General features: G+C 45.2%; 1 protein-coding gene across 3 annotated transcripts in view; it reads right to left on the bottom strand.

Annotated features, from left to right (window-relative positions):
• P2RY2 (purinergic receptor P2Y2) overlaps window positions 1-26,831 on the bottom strand; it is a 92,021-nt gene that overhangs the window by 25,740 nt on the left and 39,450 nt on the right. Inside the window, exons 1-2 of one of the 3 annotated variants that reach the window (XM_033949826.1) lie at window positions 16,517-16,648; window positions 7,103-9,414 (exon numbers count right to left, since the gene is read on the bottom strand). The exons of 1 other annotated variant lie outside the window; for it this stretch is intronic. In XM_033949826.1, the coding sequence (XP_033805717.1) occupies window positions 8,347-9,414; window positions 16,517-16,528 (1,080 nt within the window). In that variant the 5' untranslated portion in view covers window positions 16,529-16,648 and the 3' untranslated portion in view covers window positions 7,103-8,346. Of the gene's footprint in view, window positions 1-7,102; window positions 9,415-16,516; window positions 16,649-26,831 lie in introns of those variants that run through there. One more of the 3 variants, XM_033949827.1, reaches the window with a different exon arrangement.

Consider the following 26,831-nt stretch of genomic DNA (forward strand, 5'->3'; position numbering starts at 1 on the left):
GTCATTAGGGCATAGACAGGGGGTGGGTAAGCAGAGTGGGCAGACTTGATGGGCTGTAGCCCTTTTCTGCCGTCATCTTCTATGTTTCTATGATGGGTCATTTGGCCTTTATCTGCCATCATGTTTCTATGTTTCTATAATCAGAAAGTTCTATGACATCACAATGCAGGTGTAAAGAGCCTTAGCCTATAGGAAGAGGAGATGCAAATGTTAAGAGCCTTAGCCAATAGGGAGAGGAGGAGAGAGTGGCTGCTGCAGACACCAGAAAGTATTTCTTCACAGAGAGAGTGGTTGATCATTGGAACAAGCTTCCAGTGCAGGTGATCGAGGCAGACAGCGTGCCAGACTTTAAGAATAAATGGGATACCCAGTGGGATCCCTACGAGGGTCAAGATAAGGAAATTGGGTCATTAGGGCATAGACAGGGGGTGGGTAAGCAGAGTGGGCAGACTTGATGGGCTGTAGCCCTTTTCTGCCATCATCTATGTTTCTATATGTTTCTATGTATACTTAAGCACAAGATCGGTTTGAAAAGTTCAGGCTTTCTTGAATTCAGACACCGTTTCTGTCTCCACCACCTCTTCCGGGAGACTGTTCCACGCATCTACCACCCTTCCTGTAAAAAAGTATTTCCTTAGATTACTCCTGAGCCCGTCACCTCTTAACTTCATCCTGTGACCTCTCATTGCAAAGTTTCCTTTCAAATGAAAGAGGCTCGACTCATACGCATTTTCGCCATGTAGGTATAATGAATGGAACTACGTATTAGAGAATGACACGGGGACATATTGGTCCCTGTCCTCCCAGGATCTTAATATCCCCGACCCGTCCCCACGAGTTTCATTCCTGCCCTGTCTCTGCAAGCTCTGCTTAACTGCACAAGCCTCGATCACTTATGATTTTAAAGTTTTCGGGGCTTGTGCAGATGAGGGCCGAGCTTGCAGGAAAGGGACAGGGACAGAGCTTGCTTCACCTAATCCCTTGCCTATTGCCGTATGATTACCGTAATAATAATAATAATGAAAAAAAGAAATGTATGTTGGAACTAGATTCTCTGTATATGCTGAGTTAGGAAGAACATTGTATTAAATATGGCAAATTAACCTGTTTTGACAGTATATTACACTTCCCCCTCCCCATTCGCAGTTTCCACACTCGCGATTTCACATAATCGCAATTTTTTTGGGGGGGGATGGGGAAAAAAACAACCCATATTTTTGCCTTCCCCCCTGGCATCCCGACCTTACCTGGTAGTCTAGCGGGTTTTCGGGGCAGGAGCGATCTTCCTACGCTCCTGCCCCGTGCAGATCGCCAATAGGAAATGGCTGTGGGGAGTTCCCGTCGTAGTCTCGAGAGATTACGGGAACTCCCCACAGCCATTTCCTATTGGCGATCTGCATGGGGCAGGAGCGTAGGAAGATCGCTCCTGCCTCGAAAACCCGCTAGACTACCAGGTAAGGCCGGGATGCCGGGGTGAGGCGGGGGTGGGTCAGCACCGGATATTCACGGTTTTTCGCCATTCGCGGTCCGGCTCTGCCCCTATCCCCCGCAAATAACCTGTACCCCATTCTGAGCTCGTTGAGGAGAGCGGGATGGATATCAAATTGAGTAAATAAATAAAGAGATCCCATGGGGATGAGGAAGATTGTCCCCGTGTCATTCTCTACTTAGGTATCACCAAAAAAATGCCATTTTGACAGCATGCATTCTCTATTTTACTTCAGGACATGCCCGTTGCAATGCCACTGTCCTGTTTCCTCTCTCAAGCTTGCACACGTTCACTGCTTCGGAGGAAACAACCAGAGCAAGACTGAACCGGTAAACGACTCCTTTCTCCAAGAGGCTTGTACTGAAGGCGAGCCAGGGCATGCCACCGATGCCAAGATTATTCAACAAAATGTCTTGCTCCCGGTCAGGCAGATGGAGGTTGGCTAGTCATGCTGCAAATACGGTCTGAAACGCATCCAATTGCAGTGCGAGTTGGCGGTTGTCCTCCTATAATCTAGAAGGATTACTAGCTCAAGGTTGAGTTGTGGCCAACACTGTTGATGCCTTCCAGAGCACGTAGGGTGGTTTTTTTGTTTTTTTCTTAGACTTAACATGTTTTAACTAGCCAGGTTGGCCACAGGGAAAACTGCTTTGTATGACATAATACCTTTTCTTGGCCAAGCATAAGATTATTTCAAAGATATCATTGCACAAGAATCAAACAGAAGAAGAAAAGACATAGGCGGGGGTGGAGGAGGGAAGGGGGGGTGTCAAAATTCATTTGCATCATTTTTGGCAAATTCTTCTTGAGGTCCAAAGCAACACAGACCGCAAAGTACACAACTTAAAAACATCATATACAGAAAATAGGCTTTTATAATATGTCCGTGATTAAGAAAATAATATTAATTTGGCACAGGATGAGGTTAACATTCAAGGAGGCTTACACAGGAAGCACAATGGTCAAAATTACAGTAAGATCTTGCACGGTCTCCAAAATAAAATCAAAACATTATCTAATTAGGGCCATCTCAATCTAAATCTGGTCCTTTTTAAGTGCCAACAATTTTTTTTAAAAGCAATTGCCAGGGATTCTGCTAGGGGAGTCAAGAAATTCCCTGGAGATGGATATTCAAAATGGTTTCCTGGCTGGATAAATCACTTATTTTTGGCTAACCACTTATTCTTCAGTGGCATTTAACCCTTTCAGGACCATAAGGATCGTAGGCCAATTTTTGTGTGGTTTTGACGACATTTTTATGGTAAAAAGGGCTTGCAGATGCCAAAAAATTGATTTTTTTTTGTGAAATATCATTATTTTTTTTTAAAAAAATCACACTTCTGGCTTATGGACAGTGTGGCAAGTGAATCTTCTCGTCAATCTGGCAACGACGCTAATGAATGAATGTCGGAACCAGTTTGTTTACATAAAGGCAGTATCCTATGGAATCCGTACATATCAAATTTAGAACTCTAGACTATCCCAATCAAAATTTATTAGATTTTAACCCTTTCAGGACCATAAGGATCGTAGGCCAATTTTTGTGGTTTTGACGACATTTTTATGGTAAAAAGGGCTTGCAGATGCCAAAAAATTGATTTTTTTTGGTGAAATATCATTATTTTTATTTAAAAAAATCACACTTCTGGCTTATGGACAGTGTGGCAAGTGAATCTTCTCGTCAATCTGGCAACGACGCTAATGAATGAATGTCGGAACCAGTTTGTTTACATAAAGGCAGTATCCTATGGAATCCGTACATATCAAATTTAGAACTCTAGACTATCCCAATCAAAATTTATTAGATTTTAACCCTTTCAGGACCATAAGGATCGTAGGCCAATTTTTGTGGTTTTGACGACATTTTTATGGTAAAAAGGGCTTGCAGATGCCAAAAAATTGATTTTTTTGGTGAAATATCATTATTTTTATTTAAAAAAAATCACACTTCTGGCTTATGGACAGTGTGGCAAGTGAATCTTCTCGTCAATCTGGCAACGACGCTAATGAATGAATGTCGGAACCAGTTTGTTTACATAAAGGCAGTATCCTATGGAATCCGTACATATCAAATTTAGAACTCTAGACTATCCCAATCAAAATTTATTAGATTTTAACCCTTTCAGGACCATAAGGATCGTAGGCCAATTTTTGTGGTTTTGACGACATTTTTATGGTAAAAAGGGCTTGCAGATGCCAAAAAATTGATTTTTTTGGTGAAATATCATTATTTTTATTTAAAAAAAATCACACTTCTGGCTTATGGACAGTGTGGCAAGTGAATCTTCTCGTCAATCTGGCAACGACGCTAATGAATGAATGTCGGAACCAGTTTGTTTACATAAAGGCAGTATCCTATGGAATCCGTACATATCAAATTTAGAACTCTAGACTATCCCAATCAAAATTTATAGGATTTTAAAGTTATGGGACAAATATGTCCCTTGGTCCTGAAAGGGTTAACTAGTAGTGCTGTTGAAATGACCACATAGTGCCTAAAGCAAAATCAGCTACTTTGGGGACGGAGTCAGCATTTAGCCCCTTACGTGCCAATATTCAGCCAAGGCCACCACCATTGTTCTCTCGAAGCTGAGCAGAACTCCACACCTACAGTCCTGCCAGTGGAGGGTGCTGTTTCACTATCATTTTTTTTAAATAGTGAGGCACAGAAAAACTCTGCAGGACTCCAAGGGACCTGCCTCTCTCTAGCAATTGAAAACATAATATTGAAACACCACCACCTACTGGCAGCATTGCAGTTGGAGGACCCCCGCTCAGTTTAGAGCAGGGTCTCAAAGTCCCTCCTTGAGGGCCACAATCCAGTCGGGTTTTCAGGATTTCCGCAATGAATATGCATGAGATCTATGTGCATGCAGTGCTTTCAATGCATATTCATTGGGGAAATCCTGAAAACCCGACTGGATTGCGGCCCTCAAGGAGGGACTTTGAGATCCCTGGTTTAGAGGGAACAGTAGTCACCACATAAACAGGACTGCATTAAAGTCAGTCCTGTCTTTATGAGGAGCCCCATAAGTTAAAAGCTGAATATTGCTCTTGCTCTGCCCTGACACAATTGATTTGGCTGATCTTGCTAGCTATGCGGGTGTCTACAATCTAGAGCACAGGTGTCAAAGTCGGTCCTCGAGGGCCGGAATCCAGTCGGGTTTTCATGATTTCCCCAATGAATATGCATGAGATCTATGTGCATGCACTGCTTTCAATGCATATTCATTGGGGAAATCCTGAAAACCCGACTGGATTACGGCCCTCGAGGAGGGACTTTGACACCCCTGATCTAGATAGTGTCAGGGGCCAGCACTATCAGAGTGCAACAGTGGCCAGAAAAGCAAACAGTATGCTAGGAATTATTTGTATTAGGAATGGAATGGTAAATAAGACCGAGAATATTATAATACCTCTATATCGCTCCATGGTGCGACCTCACCTTGAGTACTGCATTCAATTCTGGTCACTATATCTCAAAAAAGATATGATGGAATTAGAAAATGTTCATAGAGGATCGACTAAGATGATAAAGGGGATGGAACGCCTCTCGTGTGAGGAAAGGCTGGGACTTTTCAGCTCAGAAAGGAGATAGCTAAAGGAGCATATGATTGAGATCTACAACATCCTGAGTAGCGTTGAATAGGTAGAAGTGAATCAATGTTTTCCTCTTTCAAAAAGTACAAAGACTAGGGGACACTCAATGAATTTACATGGAAATACTTTTAGAACAAATAGGAGGAAATATTCAATGAATAGTTAAGCTCTGGAACTTGTTGCCAGAAGATGTGGTAACAGTGATTAGCATAGCTGGGTTTAAAAAAAGGTATGGGCAAGTTCCTGGAGGAAAAGTCCATAATGTGCTATTGAGACAGACATAGGGGAAGCCACTGCTTGCCCTGGGGTTGATAGCATGGAATGTTGCTAATAGGGAATCTTGACACTCTTTGGGATTCTGGAACCCTGCTACTTTTTGGGGTTCTAGAATGTTGCTACCATTTGGGTTTATGCCAGGTACTTGTGACCTGGACTGGCCACTCTTAAAACACGATACTGGGCTAGATGGACCATTGGTCTAATCCAGTATGGCTATTCTTTTGTAAAATTACTGAGCAAATCCATTCAAAGGTACCTTTTCAGATATTAGAGAAGAGCTGTTACATGTCAGAATTGTGACATTGCAATAGTTTTTAAAATATTTCTATCATGCAAAATAATAACAATATTAAAAATAATTTAGTTATTTATAAACTGCCCTTCTAAGCCTGTAAAACTGACTAACCCCCTCTTCTATGAAACTGCACTAGCAGCTTCGAGCGTGGGTAGCCACGCTAAATCCCGTAGAAAATCAATGAGCGTCGTGAGCAGTGCGGGCCATTTAGCGCGGCTCTCTGCGCTAAAAAACGTTAACGCGGTTTCGTAGAAGAGGGGGTAAACAACTATACAGTACTCCTCCGATATTCGCGGAGGTTCCATTCCAGGAACCCCCGCGAATCTTTAAAAACCGCAAATATGGTTTTTCGTGGGGGAGACTGGAGAGGGCAGCGGGAGAGGGAGGAGAGAGCAGCCGGAGCTCCGGCGAGTGAAGGAAATCACTCGCTGTATGCTCCGACCACCTCTTCCTGTACTAAAGTCGGGCCTTACCAATCAGGAGGTACGTGTCAAAGCAGCTCCTGATGGGTAATGCCCGACTTTAGTACAGGAAGAGGCGGTCGGAGCGTACAGCGAGTGATTTCCTGCACTCACCAGCGCTCCGGCTGCCCTCTCCTGCCTCTCCAGCTGTCCTCTCCCGGTTGGCAGTTCGCGGTCGGAAAATACCGCGAATAACCGGGACTGTGAACTATCGACCGCGAATTCGTGGGGGAGCACTGTATACCAAATATATAATGCAGAGAACTCGGTGCTGATTTGACAAAGTAAAACTGACCTGGACTCACCCAAAGAACCAAATATGTTTCATGTTATTGACTATGTTTGAGGGACACCTGCTACACCTGCTGGGTACGGAGTCTTTTGCAAGCAGGTTTGAGCAGCTGGAAAATTTTTCTTTCATATAATTTTCTGAGTCATTTCCGGGAACATGGATTTATTGATTGGGATTTATTAACCGCCTTCATGAAGAGATTAATTCACCCAAGGTGGTGTACAGCAAGCAAGATTCAACATGAACATAAGACTAGCTTCAGTGGGTCAGATCAATGGACCTTCAAGCCCAGTAGCCCGTTCTCCCGGTGGCCAATCCAGGTCACTAGTACCTGGCCAAAACCCAAGGAGTAGCAACATTCCATACAGAACCTCAACGACTAGCAAGATTCTGGAACCCCAATGAAAGCAACATTCCAGAGCTGAGATTGTGATGTCATAATGCCTCAGAGCCAACCTCATCAGTGATGTTACAATGGCTTGATTGTCCTATACTTGGCACACGTAAGAGCATAAGAACAGCCATACTGGGTCATACCAATGGTCCATCAAGCCCATTCTCATGGTGGCCAATCCAGGTCACTAGTACCTGGCCAAAACCCAAGGAGTAGCAACATTCCAGCATCTCAAAGAATAGCAAGATTCCGGAACCCCAATGAGAGCAACATTCCAGAGCTGAGATTGTGATGTCATAATGCCTCAGAGCCAGCCTCATCAGTGATGTTACAATGGCTTGATTGTCCTATACTTGGCACACATAAGAGCATAAGAACAGCCATATTGGGTCTGACCAATGGTCAATGAAGCTCAGGACTCAGGAGCCTGTTTTCACGGTGGCCAATCCAGGTCATTAGTACCTGGCCAAAACTCAAGGTGTAGCAATATTCCATGCTACCAATAGAGGGCAAACAGTGGCTTCCCCCATGTCTTCCTCAATAACAGGCTATGGACTTTTCCTCCAGGAACTTGTCCAAACCTTTCTTAAAACCAGCTACGCTTACAACTTTGTAATCAGCTTAACAGATTTGCTTAATTCATTTTCATTTGGCCATTTATTCGTCACGGAAGCAGTCCTTCACCCCCAAATTCAATATACGGTGCCTAAAAAAAAAAAAAATCAGCACCGACCACAGTTCTATAAAAGCCATTCGCCGTATATAAAATCATGCGTAGTGCCCGTACGCATGGCTACTATTTAGGCACACCCATTTAGACCAATGAAAAGCAGGCCTAAATGCCATTGCCTGAGTTGTGCGCGGATCGGACATATTCTATAACAGTGCGCTTAAACTTTTAGGAGCGCCTAGGATCCATACTTGCTCCTCCCCTGGCCACGCCTCCTTTTGAAAATTTACACACACCACTTTATAGAATGTGCTTAGAAAGCTGTGCGTGTATCTTTGAGCCCTCTCCACCTAGGTGACCTGATATAAAGTTACCCTCATACAGGGTTTGCTGTTTACCTATGTATCTTTGCACCATATGTTGAACCAGGTAACCTCACGTGTCCATATGTTACATGCTTATCGACCCAGTTTGCAAAGTGAACTTGTGCATTTACCTTGCTTTTGCACTTATATGTGCTTAGTAAACGTGTGGAACATGCACTTCCGAGAGCTTGGACGGTATGTTTGCATTTCAATATGGTGGCGCAATGTGCATGTACGAGCTTCAGTAAACTTGAACCATTTCCCATCTCAGACAAAAGAGATGAGGGTTAGAACATAGGAGCTAGACAATTAGTACATAATAATGAATGCATACAAAGGTCCAAGGGCAGCTACCCTAGTCATCAACCCAGTGACCACGGACACATAGGATTATCCACAGGCTCAGGAGTACCATTTCCTTTTGGGCTGAAAGTCAACACACTGTGCAACCAAAGGGTTGGTCACGAGCAAGTGAGGGCAACTGGAAGGGGGTCTTTCCTCTCACATCCTAGTTATGACTGATGGTCTGTTGTTGTCCTGTTGCACTCCCAGTTTTCCAGGTGGGGCAAAGCGATTTGTAATGTGTCTGACCTTTTTTCTAACTGGGAGATTCTTCCGAAAGGCTTGCCCCGCCAAAAAGTACAAAATAGGGTCCAGGCAGCTGTTAGCACTGGCCAAGGGCCGCGTTACTTTATAGGCAATGTTGACGGCATTTAGAGTGCTACAGCTAAGGTCAAGTTTCCGGAAGGAATAATACAGAGTGCGGTTGACATGGAAAGGTAAGAAGCAGACGATGAACACAACGAGAACGATGATGATCATCTTGATGGACTTTTGTTTGGATTTGGAAGGCGTCGAGGTTGCCGAACTGGGCCGCATGAGTGTCCGAGCCATTAAACTGTAGCAAATGATGATGACAACGAAGGGGACGCAAAACAGCACAACCAGGCAAACCGAGCTGTAGTCGACAAATTGGTCAAACAGTTCCTTGCTGGAGGTGTCATGGCAGATGATGTCATCGCCATTCGTGCTGGTCCTGACAAAGTAGAGCATTGGGGACTGAAACCCAACGATGGTGACCCAGACGATGACGGAAACAATCCTCGCGTAGCGGACAAGTCCCCAGCGCAGTGACTGAATGGGGTAGCAGACACCCAGGAAGCGGTGAATACTGATGCTCAGGAGGAAGAATATACTGCAGTAAAGGTTGGTGTAGAATAAGAACCGAACTATTTTGCACAAGGCCACGCTGAAGGGCCAGTGGTCTCCCTTAGAGTAGTAATAGATCAGCAGTGGAAGGGACACAACGTACAACGTGTCCGATAGGGCCAAGTTGAACATGTATGTGGTGGAGGCATTCCATGGTTTAATCCTGAAGATGAACAGGTAAAGAGACAGGACATTGAGGATCAGTCCAATGCAAAACACAATGCCGTAGGACACAGGAAGAAGAATGTACTTGAAATCTTCATCAAACATGCACTTGTAGGGACTCTCTTCGTCAGTGGAATTTGTTGCGTTTGGTGCGAGTCTGATCCATGAGAGTGTTGTGGGGAAGTTCGTCATTCTCTTTAAAAGAATAGGGAAAAAAACACGTTAATTTTGCATACGAAAATAACAGATAACATACTGAACATCGTGGGGGTAATTTTAATAAAGTTATTTAGGGAGCAATTCTATAACTGGGCAGCCCTGATCCTATAAATAGCGCCTAGGTCCTAGGTACCATTGAGTACGATTGCAAATCATCTACTAGGCGCCGCTTATAGAATCGCTTTTTTAGGTGTTAAAAGCTTAGGCGCACTCCCATTTAGGCCAGGGTTTTCTCGGCCTAGATGAGTGCGCCTAAGTCAAACCACCCCCAAAGTTCACCCAAAATCTATTCCTAACCACACTTATTTATTGGTAGATGCCTCGGTGTTGACACCTACCTTGAAGTGGTAGGCGCCTACCAACTAATTCATTTTTTTAAATTGCTTTCTTAATGGCGCTTTCAATTATCAGCGCTGATTACGCCAATTAAAAAAATTAAGTTAGGCGCTTCAATCGGTTAGGCGTGCCAATCTAGGCGCCTAACCGTACTTGTCTTTTGTAGAATCAGGGCCTCTATTCTGTTTCTCCCATACACATTTCACATGTGGGAGATCCACGGCCCCAGCCACTATCAACAGTGGCCGTGGCGAGGTTGAGAGGCGCCTGGGGTGGTGGCGCCTCTCCCCTGCCCTCTTTTTTTTCTCCCACCCCATCCGCTCCTTCCTCGTCCCCTCTTGCCGCACGCAAGCTATTTTCCCTTCCCCCCCGTACCTCTTTAACATTCCCAGCGCGAGCAGCAACCCCAACCTGCTGCTCGCACCAGCATCAGCTTCTTCACTTCTTAGGCGCGGGTCCAGGACGCAACATCAGAGTAAGAGCCGACGCTGGCAGCAGGCTGAGGATGCTGCTGGCGCCCAGAACGTTAAAGGGGTGCGGGGGAAGGAAAGGGGCGGGAGGGGTGGAGAGGAAGATGGGTGCAGGTGCCCCCACCATGAAAGCGCCCAGGGCGGACCTCCCCCCCCTTCCTACGCCACTATCACTGCTTAGTAACTGTGTTTTCATCTCATTTTAGAAACGGATTTCGATATAGTCACAGACGGGACCACAGAGCATCTCACACAGCAGATTTAACCCAAGTCAGGACAGATGAATAACACGTTGGGATTAAGAACTAAAGTTCAGGTATTGAATGTTAATCAAAGAGAGAGTGAGGAGAGGAGAAGTTGAGGGTAGAGGGACCACTTGGAGAGCAAAATTGATGAGGCCAAATTGCACTCTAGTATGGAAGGTACTGGTGCATGAAGTAAGGTCCTATGCAGTGGCATACCAAGGGGCGGTGGGGGTGGGGGTCCGCCCCCATAAGGGGTTGCTATGACGACTCCTCTGAGGGCCGGCACCCATTAAGAACTTCATCCAAGCAGCAGCAGCATCCAAAATTTGCTGGTCTTGCTGGCATTGGGCATTCCTCTCTGCCGGGTCATGCTTGGCGTCGGGACTTCCTCTTTGCTGGGGCCCACCTACTTCCAGTTTCTGTGAAGGCAGGACCCGGCAGAGAGGAAAGCCCAACGCCGGCAAGGGCAGTGAATTGTGAATGTTGCACTGATGACTGCAGTTTGACAAAGGGAGGGGAGGGGAGGGAGAGAAAAATATTGCACCCAATGGAGGAGAGGGATGGAGAAGGAAGAACAGGGAAGGGAGAGGAGATGAAAGAGGGAGGGAAGGGAAGAAAGGAGAAGCCAGGCCACGGAGGGGGAGGAAGAGATGCCAGGTCATGGGGGGGAGGGATGGTGACAGAGATGCCAGATCAGGGAGAAAGAAGGGTGGGAGGGAAAGGAAAGAGAGGAGATACCGAAGCATGGACGGGGAGGGTGAGGTGGAAAGGTAGGAGAGGAGGAAGATGCCAGGGCATGAGGGCAGGGAAGGAAAGGAGATTAAGTGGGAAGGAGGGAAGGAAAGAAGAAGAGAGAGATGCCAGAGCTTGTCAAACGGAGTGGAGACAGAGAAAAATAAAAGAGACAGAGAAAGTGGGTGGACGCTGGATGGAATGGAGAGTGAAGAGAAGATGTTGAAAGCAGAAACCAGAGATGACAAAAAGTAGAAAAAATATTTTTTGTTGCTTTAGAATAAAGTAGTATTGTAGCTGTATTGATAAACATTTATAAACAGAAAATGGGAATAAGGTCATCTTTTTATTGGACTAATTTTAATACATTTTTAAACTAACTTTTGGAGACCTCAGAGAGTGGTGTACCAAGGGGGGTGGGGCGGGGGAGCAGGGCGGGGGGGGGCTGTTCGCTCTGGGTACAGCTCCTAGGGGGTGCTCCTTCAATCCCTTTTTATATGCCACTGCTCCTACCTTAGGGTTAAAGAAGACCATAAAGGAGTGTATGTGGGGGGGAGGGGTGGAATCGTCCATGAATACAGCAGAGAAGTGTTAATTAATCCCCTCCATCGTGTTGAAATATATCTGAATGAATGCAATTTTATGAATTTTCTGTTTTCTATGGAACCCTTCCCCTTTCCCTCAGGACTAAACTTTCCTTCCAAAAATTCAAAAAGCAGGTATAACACAGTACATTTTTATAAGTACCCTGATATAAAAATATTTATTCATTCATTCAATTTTCTAAACTATTCTCCCAGGGGAGCTCAGAATGGTTTATATGAATTTATTCAGGTGCTCAAGCCTTTTATCCTGTCTGCCCTGGTGGGCTCAAACTCTATCTAATGTACCTGGGGCAATGGGGGGATTAAGTGACTTGCCAGGGTCACAAGGAGCAGCGTGGGATTTGAACCCACTTCACTGGCTACCCCTGGAAGCAAGAGTGCAATTCAAGTTCGCCTGTTTCTGTTTCAAATCCATCCTTGGCTCGGCCCCCCTTTACTTGGTACCCCATTTTATCCTAGACCGCCCATCCAAACACACACGCAGAACCCACCTGTTTAGCTATCCTACCCTAAAAGCTGCCGTTTCAAAAGATATCTAAATCGAACTCTTGCCTTCCAAGCAGGTCAGCTCAACAACTGGCTGGCCCACATCATCTCACGCACTTCATCCTACTTAAACTTCAGGAAACTACTAAAAACTAATCTTTTCACCCGATTCACACCCCAAGACCCCTACGCCCTACCCTGGCCCCTTCTATCTCACCATGTCCCGTTCCCCATTAAACTGCTTCCCTTTAAACCGCATCTTCACCCGCTGTCTCAGACTGGGAGAAAGTGACTAGTGGTGTGCCCCAGGGCTCGGTTCTTGGGCCGATCCTATTTAATATTTACATCAATGACCTGGAAGAAGGAGTATCCAGTGAGATCGTTAAGTTTGCAGACGACACAAAGCTATGCCGGGCAATCAGATCGCAGGAGGATAGCGAGGAACTCCAGAGCGACTTGTATCAGTTAGAGAAATGGGCAGAGCAATGGCAGATGAAGTTCAACGTGGAGAAATGCAAAGTAATGCATTTAGGTAGCAAGAATAAGGAATACGAGTATAGAATGTCAGGCGCAACTCTGGGTAAGAGCGAACAAGAAAAGGACCTGGGTGTACTGATAGATAGGACCCTGAAGCCGTCGGCACAATGCGCGGCAGCGGCAAAGAAAGCAAACAGAATGTTAGGCATGATAAAGAAAGGAATCACGAGTAGATCGGAGAAAGTCATAATGCCGCTTTATAGAGCAATGGTCAGACCACACTTGGAATACTGTGTCCAACATTGGTCTCCCCACCTAAAGAAGGATATAAAACTGCTGGAGAGGGTGCAGAGACGAGCAACGAAGCTAATAAGAGGTATGGAGAGCTTGGAATATGAGGAACGACTCAAGAAACTGGGACTGTTCTCCCTTGAGAAGAGGAGGCTGCGAGGGGACATGATCGAGACGTTCAAAATGCTGAAAGGCATCGATAAAATAGAGCAGGAAAATAAATTATTTACATTGTCCAACACGACACGGACAAGAGGACATGGTTTGAAGCTAAGGGGGGACAAGTCCAGGACAAATGCCAGGAAGTTCTGCTTTACACAGCGAGTGGTAGACGCCTGGAATTCTCTCCCAAAGGAGGTTATTAAGGAATCCACTGTGCTGGGATTCAAAGGCAAATTAGATGCACATCTCCTTATGAGAGGCATAGAGGGATATGGGTGACTAAAACTACATCAGGTGTATACCTGACTGGGCCTCCGCATGTGCGGATCGCCGGACTCGATGGACCATGGGTCTGATCCGGAGATGGCAGTTCTTATGTTCTTATGTCTGCACCCCCTGTTTTTTTACCTACATGCCCACTTCCACTGTACCCCTTTGTTATACCTACATTCTTGGATTGATCCTTTACGCAGATTGTCTTGACCTTCTTCCCTGTACCATTTTTTGCTCTGATTGCACCTATTTTTGCTGATTGTACCATTTTTCACCGATTCTACCACTGTTCGCTGATTGTTCCTATTTTCTCTGTTTGTACCATTTTTCTCTACCACCTATTTTCTCTGATTGTACTTATTTTCGCTGATTCTACCACTGTTCGCTGATTGTTCCTATTTTCTCTGTTTGTACCATTTTTCTCTGCCACCTATTTTCTCTGATTGTACCTATTTTCGCTGATTCTACCACTGTTCGCTGATTGTTCCTATTTTCTCTGTTTGTACCATTTTTCTCTACCACCTATTTTCTCTGATTGTACTTATTTTCGCTGATTCTACCACTGTTCGCTGATTGTTCCTATTTTCTCTGTTTGTACCATTTTTCTCTGCCACCTATTTTCTCTGATTGTACCTATTTTCGCTGATTCTACCACTGTTCGCTGATTGTTCCTATTTTCTCTGTTTGTACCATTTTTCTCTGCCACCTATTTTCTCTGATTGTACCTATTTTCGCTGATTCTACCACTGTTCGCTGATTGTTCCTATTTTCTCTGTTTGTACCATTTTTCTCTACCACCTATTTTCTCTGATTGTACTTATTTTCGCTGATTCTACCACTGTTCGCTGATTGTTCCTATTTTCTCTGTTTGTACCATTTTTCTCTGCCACCTATTTTCTCTGATTGTACCTATTTTCGCTGATTCTACCACTGTTCGCTGATTGTTCCTATTTTCTCTGTTTGTACCATTTTTCTCTGCCACCTATTTTCTCTGATTGTACCTATTTTCGCTGATTCTACCACTGTTCGCTGATTGTTCCTATTTTCTCTGTTTGTACCATTGTACCATTTTCGCTGATTGTCCAGCCCTCCTTCGTTGTAAACCGCCTCAAACTACTATGTCTTTGGCGGTATATAAGAAATAAAATTATTATTATTATTATTATGCCACTTCTATAGCTGGCACGCACGTCACTGCCTAAATGTTTGCTGTAATGATACTGGGTTATACTGGTATTCTATAAAGCAGAGATCCTGAAATCCAGTCCTCAAGGTCCACAGCCCAGCCTGGTTTTCAGGATTTCCATCACGAATATGTCCGAGATTTATTTGCACACAGTGGAAAGAAATAGATCTCATACATTCATTGTGGAAATCTTAAAAACCAGACTGGGTTGTGGACCTCAAGGACTGGATTTGATATACCACCTTTCTGTGGTATATCACAAGCGCATAACTTCCTGGATAACTAACCCAACCTCTTGTAATGTAATCTGACCTTCAACTGGATAGGCAAAGGCGAAATAGAAAACCTGATTAACATAGCATAACATATGCATGTGATATGAAGGGGTGATATGAAAAGTTCTCAGCCCAACCGACCAACTTCCTAAATTCTGAGCCTTATTTTGCCGCCGTAGCTGAAAAGAGTGTTAAGTTCCAATTTGCAGAAGCAAAATTCTGTGTTTTGACATCGTTTCAGATCGTTGATTACACCACGTCCACGTCGTTCTCTTTTTGGTTGGGCTGAGAACTTCTCAACATCCCCTCGTAGTGTGAAGAGTTTCAGTCTCTGGTAACCAGAGCTGATTGTGATGTCATAATGCCTCATTCCACCAATAAGAACCAACCTCATCAGTGATGTCACAATGGCTCACTTTTATTACATACGAGAGGGCTGCTAAAAAGTTCTCAACCCAACCGACCAACTTCTTAAATTCTGAGCGTTATTTTGCCGCCGTAGCTGAAAAGAGTGTTAAGTTCCAATTTGCAGAAGCAAAATTCTCTGTTTTGACATCATTTCAGATCGTTGATTACACCACGTCCACATCATTCTCTTTTTGGTTGGGCTGAGAACTTCTCAACATCCCCTCGTAGTGTGAAGAGTTTCAGTCTCTGGTAACCAGAGCTGATTGTGATGTCATAATGCCTCATTCCACCAATAAGAACCAACCTCATCAGTGATGTCACAATGGCTTGATTGTCCTTGGCTCACTTTTATTACATACGAGAGGGCTGCTAAAAAGTTCTCAACCCAACCGACCAACTTCTTAAATTCTGAGCGTTATTTTGCCACCGTAGCTGAAAAGAGTGTTAAGTTCCAATTTGCAGAAGCAAAATTCTCTGTTTTGACATCATTTCAGATCGTTGATTACACCACGTCCACATCATTCTCTTTTTGGTTGGGCTGAGAACTTCTCAACATCCCCTCGTAGTGTGAAGAGTTTCAGTCTCTGGTAACCAGAGCTGATTGTGATGTCATAATGCCTCATTCCACCAATAAGAACCAACCTCATCAGTGATGTCACAATGGCTTGATTGTCCTTGGCTCACTTTTATTACATACGAGGGGGCTGCTAAAAAGTTCTCAGCCCAACCGACTAACTTCCTAAATTCTGAGCGTTATTTTGCCGCCGTAGCTGAAAAGAGTGTTATCGTATTTCATGAAGTGCTAATTTGCAGAAACCAAATGCTATGTTTTTGACATTGTTTCAGATAATTGATTGGGCCGTATCCGCGTCATTCTCTTCTTAGTTGGGCTGAGAACTTTTCAGCACCCCCTCGTACGTTTGCAAAGCAAGGAGACAGGGCGTATCTCAGCATATTCATTGTGGACATCCCAAAAACCTGACTGGTGGGTTATGCCAAAGGACGGGGTTAAAAAGCCCTGGCTTAGCGCCTCAGAAGAGACATGCCAGAACGGACCTAGCGTCTCTCTCCTGGGAGCAGACAGCTTGGCAGCTCTGCAGTAGGCAGGCCAGAACTGCATAGTTTTATCCACCTTTCGCTTCATGGCGTGCTCAGAAGTACGTAAGCGCCACGCCTTCAAACAGTTCTTTTCGCTCTGCCTTTGGCCCTGTAATTATAGTTTGCAGTTTTACAAGGCCAGCTGTTTTGCAAACAGAGTCGCACCTCCTGCCCCAGCTGGACTGTCTTATCAAAGGTGCAGTCCTGAGGCAAAATATTTTACACTCCTTTCTTCTGTGCTGTACTTCACTGTTATATCCTTCCATTCTGCGATGTGCTGCAGGGTGCTTCACGGGGGCTGTTTGATGCATTACTGCAAAAAAACAACCTAATCTGCTCCATGCTTTTTTGCTTTTCTTCAGTTACACCAAACCAAACCAAACCAAAACTATTAATTTTCATTTGCACAGATTGGGAATAAGTCCTCTTTGAATAAAGCCTGTTGTCTCTCTCACCAGAGAGGAGCAAAAGGCCGCTAAGAAAGCAAATAGAATGCTAGGTATAATCAAGAAGGGTATTACAACCAGGACGAAAGAAGTTATCCTGCCGTTGTATCGGGCGATGGTGCGCCCGCATCTGGAACACTGCGTCCAATATTGGTCGCCGTACCTTAAGAAGGATATGGCGTTACTCGAGAGGGTTCAGAGGAGAGCGACACGTCTGATAAAAGGGATGGAAAACCTTCCATACGCTGAGAGATTGGAGAAACTGGGTCTCTTTTCCCTGGAGAAGAGGAGACTTAGAGGGGATATGATAGAGACTTATAAGATCATGAAGGGCATAGAGAGAGTGGAGAGGGACAGATTCTTCAAACTTTCAAAAAATAAAAGAACAAGAGGGCATTTGGAAAAGTTGAAAGGGGACAGATTCGAAACGAACGCTAGGAAGTTCTTCTTTACCCAACGTGTGGTGGACACCTGGAATGCGCTTCCAGAGGACGTAATAGGGCAGGGTACGGTACTGGGGTTCAAGAAAGGATTGGACAATTTCCTGCTGGAAAAGGGGATAGAAGGGTATAAGAGGATTACTGCACAGGTCCTGGACCTGTTGGGGAGCCGCGTGAGCGGACTGCTGGGCACGATAGACCCCAGGTCTGACCCAGCGGAGGCATTGCTTATGTTCTTCTGTTCTTAAAACTGACAAGAGAACCCGGTGGAGGGTTCATATCACTGGCTGCAGCACACCCCAAGGCAGGGGTTCTCTACCCTGTCTTCAGAACATACCCGACTGGCCGGGTTTTCTGGGTATTATAGTAACACGAGTCTTTAAGCCCGTTACATTAACGGGTGCTAGAATAGATGTGTGTGAGTGTCTTTCCTTCTTTCTTTCTTTCTCTCTCTCTCCTTGGCCGCTTTCTGTCTGTCTGTCTTTCTTTCTGTCTCAGCAGGCTGCTTTGAAGAGGAGCAGTGTCGGCAGCGGTTGGTGAGTGAGGGCGGTAGGGGTGAGTCGCCGGCGTTTTCCCTGCCTTCGTGTTTGAAAATGGAATTCGGTACGGACCCAGAGACCACGGTGGCAGGGATCACGCCATCCTAAATGCGCATGTGCGCTTAGGGTTTTATTATAGAAGATAGTCGCTGATAACAGATAAAGATGTGTCCACTAGTGCTGCCCAATTCACAATTCGAATCGATTCACCGATTCACTTCGGGTGAATTGATTAGAATCGATTTGTTTTGGAAGAAAATCGGATTTACCGATTCGTCAGCCCCCTTGATAGAGACCCATTCGGGCTTTCCCTCTGCCGCCGGAGTCCTTTGCAAAACCAGAAGTTACATCGAAGCAAGGACTCCGGTGGCAAAGGGAAAGCCCGAATGGGACTCTGCGTGCAGATCGGCGGCAGCAAAGCTCTCTCCTTCCCGGGCATTAATATTTCTCCTCTCCTCCCTGGCCTGGCAAAAGCGGCGGTAGCGAATGCAATTCACTACCCTGCCGCTACTCCGGGCGTCTTCTCTCTATTCAGCCGCCCAGGCGGAAACAGGAAGTTTTCACTGAGGGCAGGCCACAATGGAGAGAAGACGCAAGGAGTGGTGGCAGGAGTGGATCGTTAAATAACTACCACCACCAGCAACACGTTGTAACGTCAAAATAAAGGTAGATGGAGGGAGAGGGGAGATGGACTTGGGGGAGATGGTGGACTAGAGGAGAGATGGGGAGAAGATGGATGGGAGAAATGAACTTGGTGGAGGGGGAAGATGGATGGTGGAGGGGGGAGATGGACTTGAGGGAGATCATGGAGGGAAGATGGACTTGGGGGAGTTGGTGGACTGGAAAGGGAGAGATGGGGAGAAGATGGATGGGAGAAATGAACTTGGTGGAGGGGGAAGATGGATGGTGGAGAGGGGAGATGGACTTGGGGGAGATCATGGAGAAGGGGGATGGACTTGGGGGAGGGAGAGATGAACTTGGGGGAGAGGGGATATGGGGGAGGGAGAGGGAGAGGGGAAATGGGGGGAGAGATATAAGAAATAATGGATCTAAAAACAGGAGAGGGAGAGAAATGGTGGACAATGGGATTTAGGGAGGGAAGGAACAGAAAGGGAGAGAAGTTGTACACAAGGGATGGTGCGGGGGGGGGGTAGAGATACTGGATATGAGGGTAGTTGGGAAGAGAAAGGGAGAGCTGGTGGAACCTGGGGTGGTGGGGAAGGAGGGAGAGATGTTGAATGAAAGGGTAGAGAAAAGGTGGATCTGGGGATGGAGACAAAAAAAGGAAAGATGCCAGGCCTCCGGGGGAGGGAGGGGAGGACAGAGATAGAAGATGGATGGTTAGCACCAAGAAAGAGACCCTGGAAAGCGAGTTATCAGAAGACAACAAGAGCCTGGGACCTACATGATTTGAATAAAGACCAGACAACAAAAGGTAGAAAAAATAATTTTATTTTTTGTTTTGTGATTACAATATGTCAGATTTGAAATGTGTATCCTGCCAGAAGTGGTGTTAGACTGCGAACGTGAGCTAGGATTTAACAGAGAGAGGAAAAGTATTTTTTGTTTATTTTGTTTACACCCACAGCGCCAGGAGAGGGCAAAGGGGGTAAAAAGGCTATAAAAGGGGTGAAGAGGCTATAAAAGAAACCCACCAGGATGTTTGAAAAAAACACCCATTTGGGCAGGAAAATCAAATCAAAAAATTGATTCAATTGGCTGAATCGAATTGAAATATTTTTCCCTGAATCGGGCTGCTCTAGTGTCCACCCAGTCTGCCCAGCAAAATGTAGGGTTACCGTATGGCTCCAGGAAAAGGAGGACGGATTGAGACATCCAGGTTTTACTTCTATGTATGAAGGTTTCAAACCTCACAACTCAACAGAGGCCAGTTCTATCTAAGCAAACCATGAGGACAAAAAAAAGTTGACCTTGATTACTATTATTTTAAATAATGACCATAGAAATATCATAATTATGGGAAAGAAAGAGAGAGAGGGAGAGCAGAGAAAGAAAAAAGAAGAAGAGGGGAAATGGATTAAGAGAAAGAAGATGAATAACAGAGAGAGGGGGGGAGAAAATGAAAGGAAAAGGGAAGAGGGAGAAAAAGAGGAACAATGCAAAGTGAGAAGGAAAGGAAATGAGAGGGGAGCAGAAAACAAGGAGTTGAGACAGGAGGAAGAAAAGGAAAGGAAAAAAGAAGGGCTGAGAGAAACAGGGAGTGGGAGGGATAGAAGAGAGAAAGGAGAGAAAGAAAAGGGGATAAAAGATGGATAAAGTGGCAAAGGAAAGAGACAGGAGGAGAAAAGAGGAAGGACAGAGAGAGTGAGAAATAGTGGGAAAGAAGAGGAAGGGCAGAAAGAAAAAAAGGGAGAGAGATAGGAAAAGGATAAATGGAGATCTAGAAGGGGAAAAGAGACATGAATTCAAGAGAAAAGAAAGGATGCAGAAAGGGAGGAAGAGAGAAAAAAAGACAGGGAAAGGAGAGAAGGGAGAAAGGCAGAAAGAGAGGAGAGGAAGGACAGAGAAATGGAAGATGAGCAAAGGAAAGAAAATGAGGGAAAAAGAGTTAAAGAAAGAAGACAAAAAGCATAATGAGAGGAAGGAGATAGAGAAGGGGGTAGAGACTGGCAGAAAGAGAGAAGAGGGAGGACAGAGAGAAAAAAAGAAGAAGATAGGAAGAAGGTTTGAAAGAAGAGAGAGAGAGAGAAGGGGAAAGAGACAAGCAAGAACAGAAAAAAAAGGAAGAATAAGAGCAGAAAGTAAAAAAGAAAGTGGAAGAGACATAAAGAGACAAGGAAAAAAGGATATAGAAGAGAGAAAAGAGAGGAAGAAAGAAGATGGAGGATAGAAAGGGAGGAAGAAAAGAAAGGAAAAGAAGAAGGAAAGAATAGAGAACAAGGGAGAGGGAGGGAAAGAGAGTGATAAAGGAGAGAAAAAGTGATGAAGAGAGATAAGGGGAAAGAAAGAGGCAGGAAAAGAGGGACAGCAGAGAAAGGGAAACGAAAAAGAACAGAAAGAGAAGGGAGAGGGAGAAAAAGAAAGAAAAGAACACAAAGAGCTAAAGAGAGAAGGGAAAAGAGAAACAGGAAGAAAGGAGAAAAAAAGAAAGGAATACATGGAAAAGGAAAGGAAGAGGGAGAGGAAGAGAAAGAAAGAGAAGAAACAAGAAGTAAAGAGGGTAGAGAGAGAGAGAAAAGTGGAAAGATAGATAAAGGGAGGATGAGAGGGAAAGGCAGAAAGAGTGAACTTGGAAGGAGTAAAATGAGAGTGACAAAGGACAGAAGGAAAAAGAGAAAGGGGGCAGAGAGAACAGAAGAGGAATGAAGGACAAAGAGAAAGGGGAGAAGGAATGAAAGCATGAGATAAGGAATAAAGAATAAAGAGAGAAAAGGAACGGAAATAGAGGAGGAGTTCAGCAATAGGGATGAAGTGAGGAGAGGGAAGGCAGAGAAAGAGGAAGATTGAAAGCAGTGAAAGAGAGAGGACAGAGAGGGCAATACGAGAACCATAGCTGATTGCAACACCTCCTCCCCCGCTACTGCATCTGAGGGATGGCATGGCCATAGAGGGGCTCCAAAACAGCACGCTAGGCTACTATTTATGAAGCATTTCCCCAGCAGACACAGCACGAGAGGTGGCTTTCGTAAATAAGTCTCTCCAAATGTTTTCTGGACTATGGAATCATAAATACAAGGATGGACTGGATGACCTCGTGTAAAATCTTTACAGCTTCCCTAAACCTCCGAGGCTATGATAAGAAAACATGCCCTGATTGAATTCTGTCCAAGCAGCAAGTCGATAACCAAGGCTCGACTGCAGGACTCGTCAGTTCGTATTTACAGCTGGAGCTCCTGCGTGGGTTACACAGCCAGAAGATACGAGCAACGTAACAGGTATACAAAACATCTCCAAAAGATCCTGGGCCAGATGGGCCATTGGTCTGACCCAGTGCGGCTATTCTTAGGCTCTTATTTGCATGCGCATACTCTGGGCAAGTCACTTAGCGGTCCTCATATTAACGAGCGCTAACCAATGTAGTGCACGTGTCACATGCCAAGATGCCCATGGGAATATAATGGATGTGCGCGCTAAAGACCCACACATGCATTTTAACAACGTATCAAGTTACTCAGTTTTTGGAAGTCAATATGGGGACAGATTAACCTCATGCTGGAATCAACAATCCCTAGAGGTCTGCACGGGAACGGGGATCACGGGATTCCCGTGGGTCCTGCGGGGGTCCCACGGGAATTCCCCCTAACCCACAGGACTCCCACGAGGACCCCCCTCTGGCCCATGAGACTCCCACGGGGATGGAAGGCTTTGGAAGCAGGGTTCGTCCATATACATAAGTACATAAGTACATAAGTAGTCGCCTCCGCCGGGGCAGACCAGAGGTCCATCCAGCCCAGCGGTCCGCTCACGCGGCGGCCCATCAGGCATATTGCCTGGTCAGCGGTCCCTGACTAATTTTATTGCCTACCTCTACAGTTATCTCTAAACCTTCCACTGCTCTTATCTGTACCCCTCAATCCCTTTGTCTTCCAGGAACCTATCCAGGAACCTATCAAGGTCTTCCTTGAAACCCTGTACTGTGCTATTTCCTATCACGGCCTCCGGAAGGGTGTTCCATGTGTCCACCACCCTCTGTGTGAAAAAGTACTTCCTTGCGTTTGTTTTAAACCTGTCCCCCTTCAATTTCATCGAGTGACCCCTTGTTCTTGTGGTTTCTTTCAAATTGAAAAATCTGTCTTTGTCAACCTTTTCGATGCCCCTCAGGATCTTGAAGGTCTCTATCATATCTCCTCTGAGTCTCCGCTTTTCCAGGGAGAACAACCCCAGCTTCTTCAGTCTGTCAGTGTATGTAAGGTTTTCCATACCCTTAATCAGTTTAGTTGCTCTTCTCTGGACTCCCTCAAGCATTGCCATGTCCTTTTTGAGGTACGGTGACCAGTACTGTACACAGTATTCCAGATGCGGGCGCACCATAGCCCGGTACAGTGGCAGGATGACTTCCTTCGTTCTGGTCGAGATACCCTTCTTAATGATACCTAACATTTGGTTTGCTTTCTTCGAGGCTGTGGCGCATTGTGCCGACGCCTTCAATGTCGTGTCTACCATCACTCCCAAGTCTCTTTCCAGATTACTGACCCCTAGCATTGATCCCCCCATTTTGTAAGTGAACATCGGGTTCCTTCTCCCTATATGCATGACCTTGCATTTCCCAACATTGAAGCTCATTTGCCACTTTTTCGCCCATTCTTCCAATGTCGTCAGCCTTAGTAAAAAAGGGGGTTTATAAGTTAATTACCTGAACAGAAAACAAAAAAGGATTCCACCAAAGAGATTCCACAAGGAAATCAGCAAAAGAAACTGTGGAATTGATGATCCTGTCAGAAGTAATTGCTGCTTTTTATGGGGACGGGCGGGGATGGAGGTATTTCCTTGCGGGGATGGGTGGGGACAGAGAGGATCCTGGCGAGGATGGGTGGGGACGGAGAGGATCCTGGCGGAGACGGGCAGGGATGGAGAGGATCCTGGCGGGGACGGGCAGGGATGGAGAGGATCCTGGCGGGGACGGGTGGGGACGGAGAGGATCCTGGCGAGGACGGGTGGGGACGGAGAGGATCCTGGCAGGGACGGGTGGGGACGGAGAGGATCTTGGTGGGAACGGGTGGGGACGGAGAGGATCCTGGCAGGGACGGATGGGGACGGAGAGTATCCTGGCGGGAACGGGTGGGGACGGAGAGGATCCTGGCGGGGACGGGCAGGGATGGAGAGGATCCTGGCGGGGACGAGCGGGGACGGAGAGGATCCTGGCGGGGACGGGCGGGGACGGAGAGGATCCTGGCGGGGACGGGTGGGGACGAGGAGGATCCTGGCAGGGACGGGTGGGGACGGAGAGGATCCTGGTGGGAACGGGTGGGGACGGAGAGGATCCTGGCAGGGACGGATGGGGACGGAGAGGATCCTGGCGGGAAAGGGTGGGGACGGAGAGGATCCTGGCAGGGACGGGTGGGGACGGAGAGGATCCTGGTGGGAACGGGTGGGGACGGAGAGGATCCTGGCAGGGACGGGTGGGGACGGAGAGGATCCTGGCGGGGACGGAGAGGATCCTGGCGGGGACAGGCGGAGATGGGTGGGATTTCTATCCCCGCACAACTCTGTAAATCCCTTTGAACATTGCTGCATATCACGCCTCCCATGGATCGCTACAACGGCAGGAATTGCTATGCAATTGATAACCAGCAATTGGACAAATTGGGACCGCCTCAACTTTCCGTTTTGGTGGGACAGTTTATGTTTAGGTTACAAATACGAAAAGATGAATGCAGATATATTAGGGAATAGCAAATTATTTAGACTGGTTTGGGGCCCGTTGACATCCTTTGTTAATTCGACATAGTTGTCTTGGTTAAAACTTTAGTTTATTGGGTGGGGGGATATTTTTCTGGTTCATTTCTTGATTAATTTGTTGGGTGGGAGGGGAGGGATATTTATTTTCTGCATTGTTATTAATGGAACTTAATTGTTATTAATGTATATATAATTCATGGCACTTTGGGCTCCTTTCACAAAGCCGCGCTAGCGGGTTTAACGCGGGCGACTTTTCATCAAGCGCTAACCCCCACGGTGGCTGAAAAACTACCGCCTGCTCAAGAGGAGGTGGTAGCGGCTAGCGCGGCCGGCGGTTTAGCGCGCTATTACACGTGTAAAAAAACGCTAGCGCGGCTTTGTAAAAGGAGGCCTTTGTATTAGTTTGAAAATTAATAGATTTAAATTTTTAAAAAAAGAACATATCAAAAAAATGGCAAACGTCTCTGAAGTAGAGGCTACTCATGCTAGATTGCGGATGGGGCTCTTGTATGAAACAGCTGCCTGAAGTCATGTGATAACCGTGTGGCAAGAAAATGTGGAAAAGCAAAAGCGGTATGGACCTTAAGCATGGAAACGATGTGGCAAAGAAACGTACCCGGCACAACGCCCTACAAAAACTCGGTCCCATGCCAAAACTAGAACTTGGTCTTGCTCTTAAAGTTAACAGTGAGTCGGATGACATAGGCGGCTACGGGAGACCCTTGATAAAGCACGTTGGTGCAAAACATGTCTAATGACAATGAAGTCAAATAAGAAAGACCATAACAATAGAAATGAAAATTTATAAATAGAAAATTCGAGATAAGTCATTGTCATATTGACATAGGGACTTTGGATCATCTGTTGTATTTTTGTATTTATATTAACATTTTGGAAATCCATATGGGGACAAATTAATCTAGTTTTAGATTCAAATATTCCATTAACATATGAGGCTATAATTTGTGGAACAATTTTTACATGTTAAACCCACTTTAGATAAGTATAAAAGTCGTCTATTTTTAATTCTTACGGGTATAGCCATTCAATTGATTACAAGTAATTGGAAGAATCATGATAGAATAAATTATACTTTCTGGTGGGTGAATGTGTGTACTATATACAAATATGAACGAATTAATGCAGAGTGTAGGGGACTTAGTGGAATATTCAACTAAATTTGGTGCCCATTGACTACATTTGTACAAATATAATACTGTATTTTGTCTTACTTTTTTCTTGGTTTATTTATCTTTACACATCCAGGGAGGGTGGGGGGTTGGGAGGAAATATTGATAATGATATTTTAGGTAACTTGGTTTCATTTTATATTATTTGCTTGGTTCTTATGTTATTACTATCTGCAAAATAATGTAATTATTGGATAGTTCTGTTATCTATATAGATATTAGTGTTATGACTGAATGCAATAATATACTGTTCTTTTATATATAACACTGTTCTTGTTTAAAAAGCAATAAAGAATTATTAAAAAAAAAAGAAGAAAGAAAATTAGAGATAAATTAGAATAGTTGAAGGCCTATGATGAAGTCCTCGTAATACTTCCCGCTATCAAGACGCACTTTAGCGGTGGAGTGGTGGGGCTGAGGCTTTCTAGAAGAACTAAAGGTTTACAGTTTATTCGGAATTTGGAAAGTTTGGAAAACTAGAACTATGACAGGCTAAAAATGAGAATAACATTGAAATTACAATAAGAGTAAGAGTGACCACTGCCCATTGGCTGCAAGAAGCATATGATGAAAGCTCTGTAGTCATTGGTGTAGCGGTTACGTATGTGGTTCACTACACATGGTGACCTTCACGATATTTAGTTTCTTTAGTGCCCCATAGGGACCCCTTCCATGGTTTTAGTTTCCCTCAGGCTTCTCACAGCCGTTGGGTAGTGTTTTCTTTCATTCTTATTTTTACCTTATCCCATTTTCTATTTTTTACCTTATCCAAGTTCTAGGTTTAAGAACATAAGAACAGCCATACTGGGTCAGAACAATGATCCATCAAACCCAGTAGCCCGTTCTCACGGTGGCCAATCCAGGTCCCTAGTACCTGGCCAAAACCCAAAGAGTAGCAACATTCCAGCAACTCAAAGAATAGTAAGATTCCGGAACCCCAATGAGAGCAACATTCCAGAGCTGAGACTGTGATGTCATAATGCCTCATTCCACAATGCCTCAGAGCCAACCTCAGCAGTGATGTCACAATGGCTTGATTGTCCTATACTTGGCACACGTTAGAACATAAGAATAGCCTTACTGGGTCAGACCAGTGGCCCATCAAGCCCAGGAGCCCGTTCTCACGGTGGCCAATCCAGGTCACTAGTACCTGGCCAAAACCCAAGGAGTAGCAACATTCCATGCTACCAATCCAGGGCAAGCAGTGGCTTCATCCATGTTTTTCTCAATAACAGACTATGGACTTTTCCTCCAGGAACTTGTCCAAACTTTTCTTAAAACCAGCTACTCTATCTGCTCTTACCACATCCTCTGGCAACGCGTTCCAGAGCTTAACTATTCTCTGAGTGAAAAAAAATGTCCTCCTATTGGTTT

This window comes from Geotrypetes seraphini, chromosome 6, assembly GCF_902459505.1.
Source record: "Geotrypetes seraphini chromosome 6, aGeoSer1.1, whole genome shotgun sequence".
NCBI classification, from domain to species: Eukaryota; Metazoa; Chordata; class Amphibia; order Gymnophiona; family Dermophiidae; genus Geotrypetes; species Geotrypetes seraphini.